This window comes from Drosophila obscura, unplaced genomic scaffold, assembly GCF_018151105.1.
Source record: "Drosophila obscura isolate BZ-5 IFL unplaced genomic scaffold, ASM1815110v1 contig_150, whole genome shotgun sequence".
Lineage (NCBI taxonomy): Eukaryota > Metazoa > Arthropoda > Insecta > Diptera > Drosophilidae > Drosophila > Drosophila obscura.
The window spans coordinates 6,095,495-6,104,337 of record NW_024542736.1 but is presented as its reverse complement, the minus strand read 5'-3'; the positions used below and the strand labels follow the sequence as shown (position 1 = coordinate 6,104,337).

General features: G+C 47.5%; 1 protein-coding gene across 1 annotated transcript; it reads left to right on the top strand.

Annotated features, from left to right (window-relative positions):
• The first annotated feature begins 1,353 nt into the window (after positions 1 to 1,353).
• On the top strand, positions 1,354 to 8,843 carry LOC111068444 (homeotic protein empty spiracles). Its single transcript, XM_041596461.1, has 4 exons — positions 1,354 to 1,614; positions 1,646 to 2,386; positions 7,531 to 7,688; positions 8,186 to 8,843. Exons 1-4 carry the CDS (start codon positions 1,494 to 1,496, stop codon positions 8,705 to 8,707), a joined length of 1,542 nt encoding a protein of 513 aa, XP_041452395.1. The 5' UTR covers positions 1,354 to 1,493; the 3' UTR covers positions 8,708 to 8,843.

Sequence of the window (8,843 nt, the reverse complement as noted above, 5' to 3'; positions counted from 1 at the left end):
TATGTCCTTAAATATCAATTAATTTAGCTCAAGTATTTAGGACTTTAAAGTTCCATGACGTACATGCAGTTACCTATGAGAGGCAGCTTAAAACTATGAAATTTTCTAAATTAATATTCCTGTAAATTAAAAATTATTTTTAATAGAACTGTCAAACCCTAGCGAATATTTCAACTTATTCCAAATAGTTTATCGAATTCTCCTGCTCCCTTTTAATGCTCACTGAATTCAGTAATTTGTTACCACAGTGCCAGCTGGCACCTCGCACCTCGCACACCGCACCGCACCCTCCCCTGACCCTGGACGACTGGCCAAGCTCGCTTGGCACTAAAACCACAAACGCTTTAATGATGCTGTTTTGTTTAGCGCAAATTGTTTGTTTCGCTGTCATAAACTGGTGCGAAAAATGGCCAAGAGAGCCGAGCGTCAGAGCCAAAGGCAGAACCACAACCAGAGCCAGAGCGAGACCAAGAGAGAGAAAGAGAGAGTGAGAGAGAGAGCGAGAGACTAGTCTGGTCGGGCAACTCCACCAACACCAACACCAGCGCCAGCACCAACACCACATAGCCATTGGAAGGGGGAGTAGTTGGGGCGAGAGACACGACTATCCACATGGTTGGGGGAGCAGGTTTCTGTCGTTCGCTGAGTTTCATCTGCGCTGCTTTGGCGCATGCGCCCGTGCAGCGGTGAGCGAGCGAGACGACAGTTGTGACAGAGCTCCCCAAATGCTCCACACTGGAAGGCATCGCAATCGGAGCGGCAGCGAAGCAAAGAAGCAGAAACAAACCCGTGAAGGGGCCCTGGACGGGCATTGAGACTGTGTGCCAGCGACACTCGAGCGGCGGCATCCACGCGACGCTTACCGCGAGATTCGAAACGATTCGCCGACGCCCCCACAACTTACGCAGCCCAAAAGGAAAGAGATAGAGAAAGAGAGAGAGCGAGAGAGAGATACAGATACAGATACAGATAGAGACTGTGGACTGCAGAGAGAGGAGCGGCCGAGCGCTGTGGACAATTAGACGCCTTTAGACGCTCCATAATGCTAATGGCGTTGACAGTGCTCATCATCGCGGCAACCGCAATCGACGTCGTCCACGTTCAACCCGCCGCCGATTCTCCATTGAAGCGGCACCGTTACGCTCCATTCGCCAGCGACGGCAAACCCACATCCCAGAGTCCCAGTCCGAGTGCCAGTAGCAGTTGCAGTAGTCGCAGTCCCAGTTTGAGACACAGCCACAAGCGACGACATTCTCCGGTGATCCAGTTTATCAATGTCAGTCCGGCGGATGCCAATCGCTGAACCCTATCTCTGTTCTCTGTTCTCTGAGTCTGTCCCATGTGCGCGTGTGTACTGTGTGTGTGTGTGTGTATGTGCTTGTGATTAGACAGTGACTACTGTACTCGAACGAGACTCCGTTCCGTTCCCCAATATTCAATTAGCCCGCCAACAAAACTCCCTCGAATCGCGCTATCGGAAACCGTTACGCCAAATGGTCACGTGCGGCCGTCAAACGTTCAACATGCTGCCAATGGCGCCGACAAGTCCTTTTGTCAGCAGCTCCTCCACGGCAGCCCACAGCAGCCCCGGCAGCCCCGGCCGTATCCGTATCCGTGCCCATCTCCGCCACCACCATGACGGCAGCGACGAATGCCACCAGCAAGCCCAAGCTGGCCTTCAGCATCGACTCCATTGTGGGCGAGTCCACGACGCGATCGGCTCCCCTGAGAGTCAGTGTGATTGCCTCGCCGCCACGGAGCGAGAGTCCCTCGTCGCCCACGACCAGCGGCCGGAGGACACCGCGAGGATTCATCTACTGCCGCAGACGTGACTCGCTGGATCGATCGCGGAGTCCGCCGCGTTCGCCGCTTAGTCGCTCACCCTCGCCAGCGACAAATGGGAATGGAAATCCTGCCGCAGGCGCTCCTCCACCGCCAGCCGGCATAATGGGAGGTCTGATCCGTCCACTTGCACTGCCGGCACCGCCAAATCTAGCTTTAATCGCCCAGGCCCGCACCTCACCCTCCTCCGTGGTGGTCCGACCGCCGGCTGGTGTTCCGCCGGGTCCGCCGCCGCCACCGTTCCTTGCCGCACAGTTTCAAATGGCCGCAGCCTTGGCGCACCATCACCAGCAGCAGCAGCAGCAACAGCAACAACAGCAACATCCTCATCCGCCCGTGCCAACAGGACCGCCACACGGTCCGCCCCCGCATCTGCCGCCCGGCCACCCATTGGGCATCTTTCCGGGCGGGCCACATCCAGGGCATCCGCCACCCCATGGCCATCATCCCTTCGGGGCGGCTCCTCATCTCATCCGTGATAGCTATCCGCTGTATCCCTGGCTGCTGAGTCGCCATGGACGCATATTTCCACGCTTTCCAGGCAGTAAGTACATTTAACTATCAGTTATCGAACCGGTTATGGGGCTATGGGATAGTCAAACGGTTAGGCGGTAAACCGGTTAAATTAAATGCTTTTCGCAAAACTACAACTAAATGTTCCTTAATATCTGAACCGATTGTGAACCGATTAAAGGCTTTAAACTATGGAATTAAAATGAGCCAAAGTTATGCAAACGTAAGAACATTTCCAGCCAGACTAATTAGGGCCCTTTCATACACAGACTGTCTATTAGTTTTAAAGGTTTTCAAAATATAAGAAACGATTCTCAAGTATACTAGAGTTATTCAGAAACTATTTAGAATAAATGTTTTTAAATAAACCAACAAACCGAATATAGAAGCATCTATTTAAGTAGATAGATGTTCTTTTGATGTGTCGATGTTTCTTGGTCTCTGAAATGATTCTTTATAATTCCCGAAAATCAATCTATAAAATTGATATCTATTAATATATTACCCGCTTAGAAATTCGTAAACTCCTAACTTGACTGCCGTGAAACGAAAAGTATCCAAACCAAACTCCTATTCTTAGCCCTCTGCTCTACCAACGTCCCACCACGCATTAGCATTATATGGAGAACCTCAATCAAGCAATTATTCAGTTATCGCTGTTGTAGCTGCTCTTGTTGCCATTGCTCTATGCCGTGCCATACAATTAAAGTTAAATAAGCAAATGGCAAACATTTATTACAAGTTAATTAGACGTCTATCAGCCTCATCATCATCAGCAGAGCAGAGCACTAACTAGAGAGTGAGTGAGAGTGAGAGAGAGAGTGAGAAAGATATGGGGAACCGAACCAAAAAGCCAGGAAAAGAAAACCAAACCCATTTTGATAACTATTTCCAAACAAATTACATTTTAATTAAATTGTTTAAACAACATTACACACATCGTTAGGTCAAGCAGCGTACCTAAATGGCCAGCCATGTGTGCCCGTCCTATGTGTGTATGAGTGTACGTATGTATATCTTTTTCTGGAGTCGAAATTACCATTAATGGCCAGCAAACAGACGGGCGCCAGTTTGGGCCCATGCGGCGTATGTGTAACACACAATACTCTCACACTCACACTCATCTGAACATAGCCGGGGCCAAAAAGTGCAACGAGTGAAATGTTAATGCGTTTTTAATTGAGGTTTTGGGCCAAAGAACCAACCAAAGAACGACGCAACAGTCGAGATGGCCATAGAGAGAGAGATAAGTAGAGTGTGGAGGTGGGGAGGGAGGGGGCCGGGCCGGGCCAGACCGCAGAGAGCGCATCTCAAATAAAAAACATTGTCATTTATTACTGTTTAAGCATTTTTTTTTTTTGTTGTTGTGCCATACCCCGCTTCCATAATTATAATTTGAATTTTCATGGCATCTTTTTTGTTCGGCTCTGACATGTTGTGTGCTCCGTTTTTTTTTTCGGGCTGTGCTGGGTTGGGTAAGTTAATAATTTTCGGCACACTCACACGCCTTTCACCTGCTTTCGACGTATCCCCGTTACGCCTTAATTATGTTGTACACTCTTTCATTATTTTCTCCCTTTTCTCCCTTCTCTTTACCCATTTCCCGCTCTGTTTCCCCACCTCACACACTCACTCACTCACACTCCCGATGTTTCCTTCATTCTTTCGACTGGCTGTAATTTTCGCTTGATTTATGAACGTGAAATGTCAATGTTTCGCATAACGATTCCATTAATTGTAAATGTTTCTCGTCTTCGTTTGTTTTGTAACTCGCGTGAGTAATACCCGGTTAGACAGATCAGAGAAATGGAATGGAAAGGGTACTACAATCATATGTAATGATAATGATAATGACGATAGCGATGATGATGATGCGTCAACAACTCAATTCGGGTTGCACGTGCTTCAGTTTTTTCTTGGGCGTGCCTTTTCTAATGCAGGTGAATGTACCAAAAGGTGAAGGCAGCAAAGGGTAGAGTTGGGATTAAGATTGAGTCCTTGACTAGGGTTTGATTATATGTAACATTATTTACGAATTGGCGGCTTCATATAAAAGTAATAAATATATTGTGTACCAGCTGATATTTATAATTATAAAATTGTATTTTATATAGCATCGAAATGTCAGACCAAATCAGGCCAAAACTTGACTGAGAAAATTAGCCTTTTTTGTGTAGGATGCAGTGGTGTCACACACACACACACACACGAAATCAAATACCTTTGACTATATGGGATAGCAAAACTGGTTAGGCTTGTTAACTCAAGTAAGTGCAGCAGCGACTCAATTTATTTTTATTTAATTAGATTAACTGCGTAGAGAAATTCCAAAGTTAGTTGCCGAGGCCAGAAGTCACTTGCCAAGTAAACTAATCCCTCTGATTGATCCAATTCCAATAGAACTATCCACCCATTCATGAGTATCATCCTCACAAGAAACCCACAAAATCCCATTCATGCCGAAACTGCAAATGGGAAAACCCAATCGAATCGATCAGGCCAAACATACCCAGACAACTGTCAGAACATTTGATTTCAATTATCGATTCCCAGTCAATGTCCTTTACAGCCCAAAGCCAGGCCCGGGCTCGGGCCAAGCCAGGAATGCAATAAATTAATGAAAAAATCATGAGAGCATAAAAATTAAGCCCTAACTCCATAAAAAAAAGCAAACAAATACAATTGCACATAAGTGATAAATAATAAGGCGAACAAAAAGTGCCAGGACAGCAGAACAAACGAAAATGAAACGAAACGAAACGATCGATGGAGGCAGCACTTCAATCATGGGCAAAAAACACACAGTATCTGTACATATATATATAAAAAAAATGACAGCTGACAAGGGTGTGAGCAAGAGTAGCAACTGCAGCAGCAACAGCAGCAGCAGCAACAACAGCAACACATGCAACATTGGCAGCCGAGCGGACACATCAATTAATTGTCAATTGCGCGTATTTTCGCACGGCGGTTTCCTTTGTGACCAAATGGGAGAAAAAAAAACCAAACCATCAGCGAACTTCATTGAGTTCTGCAGAGTGAAGAGACTCCAGCTCCCTCCCTTCCTCCACTCCTACTTCGATGGCTGTCTATGACAAGAGGGAAAAAATAATTAAGTAGCCATTGTGAGCGGCGGCATTATCAATTATACAGCAACCGAGCTGCTGAGCTGCCGTACATCGCACATCTAAGGCGATGGGCAGTCGTGCAGTCGTGTATCTTGTAGCTACATTGTTAGTTGTCAAATGTAACAAATGTCAAGAAATCGCCCGGGTTCATAAAAAACTAGATCATTCTACGAGTCTACGAGTGTGCTGGTGCTGCAGCTTCAGCATCAGCTTGAGGCTGCTGGATGCAGCAATCGTTTGTCAAGTTCATAGCAAAAACCAAGCACGCACGAACCCAAACCCAGGCACAGGCTCAGGCTCAGGCTCAGGCTCAGGCACAGGCACAGTACGAGGTAACAGCATCACTCACTCACTCAGTCAGTCAGTCAGCCAGTCAGCCAGTCAGTTGCATCTGTCAGATACATGGCCATCAATGGCCCGAGGCTGCATTTATGAAGTGTCAAATTGACAAGTTCTCCCTTCTGTTTTTGGGAGGGTTTTCTTTGGCTGCAGCAGCTATTGTTTTTCTAGGCCCTGCCACGCTAACAAGATACAAAGATACAATGCACGCGTTACAAGATACATTTCAGACCCTGCCACACTGCCACTGCCACTGCCACACTGCCTCTGACTTTTAATAGCTTCGCGCCCTTTCGCTTACCTTTAGTTTACTTGCTGTTTATTTTCTCAGCGGCTTAGCTTCTGTTATGTTGTGTGTGTGTGTGGAACAGATCAGACTTCCGACATGGGCATGGGTCTGTCACCGAATTCGATTCCATTTTGCTATGTCAATATTGATTTTGTAATTGGCACACCTTGTGGGGGTCCATAGATTCTGGTAGCTTAGCATGTTTGCCAAATGATATCACAACAAGTCTGGCATTAGAGTTACACTGGGATTAGTATTAGATATCGAATTACTGTATCAAATGTTAAGCCATCTTAAGAAGAAGGGCTAAGGATGCCTGGTAGCTTAATATTTTAACGAAATTAAACCACAACCAGTCTGGTTACACAAACACCGGACCCAAGGTGCATACTAGGGTTCTCAGGGCAAGGCAACAACTTACTTGCTTTACCCACAAAAGTATCTTCATCTCTGCTCTTAAGCTGCCTTGGAATAACATATGTATTGGCAACATTCCATCATCTTTTTGCTCACTCCTGTGAGTTAAATCTCAGCTGCATCTTGCACAGTAGCCTCGTTATCAATATTCAAATTGTGGCTCAATTGAAAATTTGTTAACTGGCAAATATACAAGAGGCAGATGAGTGGTGGTCGCAGGGGTCTGCGCTTCCAGAAATCGTGATAAACGTCAAAATATCACGTTGTGCCTGGCCAAAAGAAAGAACAATGGAGCCTCGGCCCTGGGTCTGGGCCAAGGAGGCGGCTTTTAGGCGCGCTAAAGTGTTGGACTTGGCGTCCAGGGAAGGCGCGGACAGCTGAGCCGGAGCCTGAGCCTCGCTGGCTTCGGCCTGGCCTGGCCTGGCCTGTTCTGGCAATTTTTTTGGCCTTATCAGCGATTCTGGGACATGGCCCAGACACAGCGCCGACAGCGGCACGAACCAGAAGCCTTTTGTGTTTTGGGGGCCATGTCTGGAAATTTGTTTATTGTTTTGTAATGAGTGTGTGGGATATGTGTGTGCGGCCCCTTTGCTGTGGGGCATTCGCGGAAATCATAATCAACAATTTGAGTCCCAGCGTCATCTAATTGGCAGAGAGCCACCAACGTTGTTGCAACAACCCAAAAGGAGACTGGCTGAAAGGGGCACAAAATTACAAAATTACCGCACTGAAGAGCTAGCAAATATGTGTCAGTCACGCTGTCAGCCATAGTTGGAAAACCAGTTTTAAGGGAGCGTATAGATGAGGGATGAGGGATGACAACTATCAAGCCCATGTTGGATTAAAGAAGAAATAACTCCATCATTGATCCCTGGGATCTCACATATATTTTAATATGCAAAATCAACAAATTTGCCACCATTTAATCCGCCATAGATCTAAATACAACCCCCTAAAAAAACACCCCATTTGACTAGCTTCATCTGCTGATCTTTCTTTCAGATTTCCTGTTCCAGCCGTTCCGCAAGCCGAAGCGCGTTCGCACCGCCTTCTCGCCGACGCAGCTGCTCAAGCTGGAGCACGCCTTCGAGGGGAATCATTATGTGGTCGGGGCCGAGCGCAAGCAGCTGGCCCAAGGGCTGAGCCTCACCGAAACACAGGTGAGTGGGAGACACAAGACACAAGACCTCAACCTCAACCCTTTGCTCCCTTAATGCGCATCAAATTCAATAAGTATCCCCCACCAAAAACACCAAACCCAGTCTTCGCCCTGCCGCTTCCTGCACTCGTGCAACCCCTTCGCAGGGAGCTAAGTGATTGCATGTCGTCTGGTCGTTAGCCCAAGAAGTGCCGGGAGTTACTGAGTTATTAGCACAATCAGGGGGGCAGTAGGAGGTGGAAAACGGGGGTGTGCAACGGGCACTTGCCTCGGGGGCAACTAACACCCCTGCCTGCGAGGGCATAGCTAAGAGGCAGGCCGTAAATAGAATTAAAAGACTCGTTAAGTTTATTTACGACTTGACAAAAAAAAAAACATAGAACAGAGGAAACAATATAAAATGGCAGAAGGGTTTGAAAGAAACACCCATCACCCAGCACCCTCCCCCAGAAGGTAACCCCCATCTAAACTCCGTGTCTTTCTTTCTCCCCGGAACAGGTTAAGGTCTGGTTCCAGAACCGGCGGACAAAGCACAAGCGAATGCAACAAGAGGGCGGCGATGGGAGCGACACCAAGAGCAACAAGGGCAGCTCCTCCGGAGGCGGTGGCGGCGATGGGGATGACGATGCCCAGAAGGATGGCTCTCAGCACAGCTACGAGGATGCCGAGGAGGCTGAGGATGACGACGATATTGAGGAGGATGACGAGGATGAAGTGATCGACATGGAGGACTACGGCAGCGAAATGGATGCCGAGGAGCATCAGCGTCTGAGGGAGCAGTTCCAGCAGCAGTTGGCACAGCACCAGCAGCAGTTTCTCCAGCAGCAGCAGCAACCTGGGGAGCCACCCGCACTTACCCCACAGCAGCAGCACCAGTTGTTGCAACAGCACCAGCAACATTTCCAACAGCAACATCAGCAGCAGCAGCAACAATTCCTCCAACAGCAGCAGATGTATCTGAGAGAGCGCGAGCGGGAAAGGGAGCGGGAGAGATCTCTGGACCGCGAAAGGGAGAAGTAATCGCGGAGATATAGAAAGCTCTGCAGAAGAGAATTCTCCGATATTTTGTGTTCCTTTAATTTCTTGTAAATTATTTGTCATCTGTATAAATTAATTTAAATTGTTTAAAACCTAAAACATAAATAACAAAAATTAT

Coding starts and splice junctions, on each gene's coding strand:
- LOC111068444 (XM_041596461.1), top strand. CDS start 1,494: ATGGTCACGTGCGGCCGTCAAACGTTCAACATGCTGCCAATGGCGCCG. Junction 1,615..1,645: donor CCCCGGCCGTATCCGTATCC/GTGCCCATCTCC, acceptor CCATGACGGCAG/CGACGAATGCCACCAGCAAG. Junction 2,387..7,530: donor ATTTCCACGCTTTCCAGGCA/GTAAGTACATTT, acceptor TCTTTCTTTCAG/ATTTCCTGTTCCAGCCGTTC.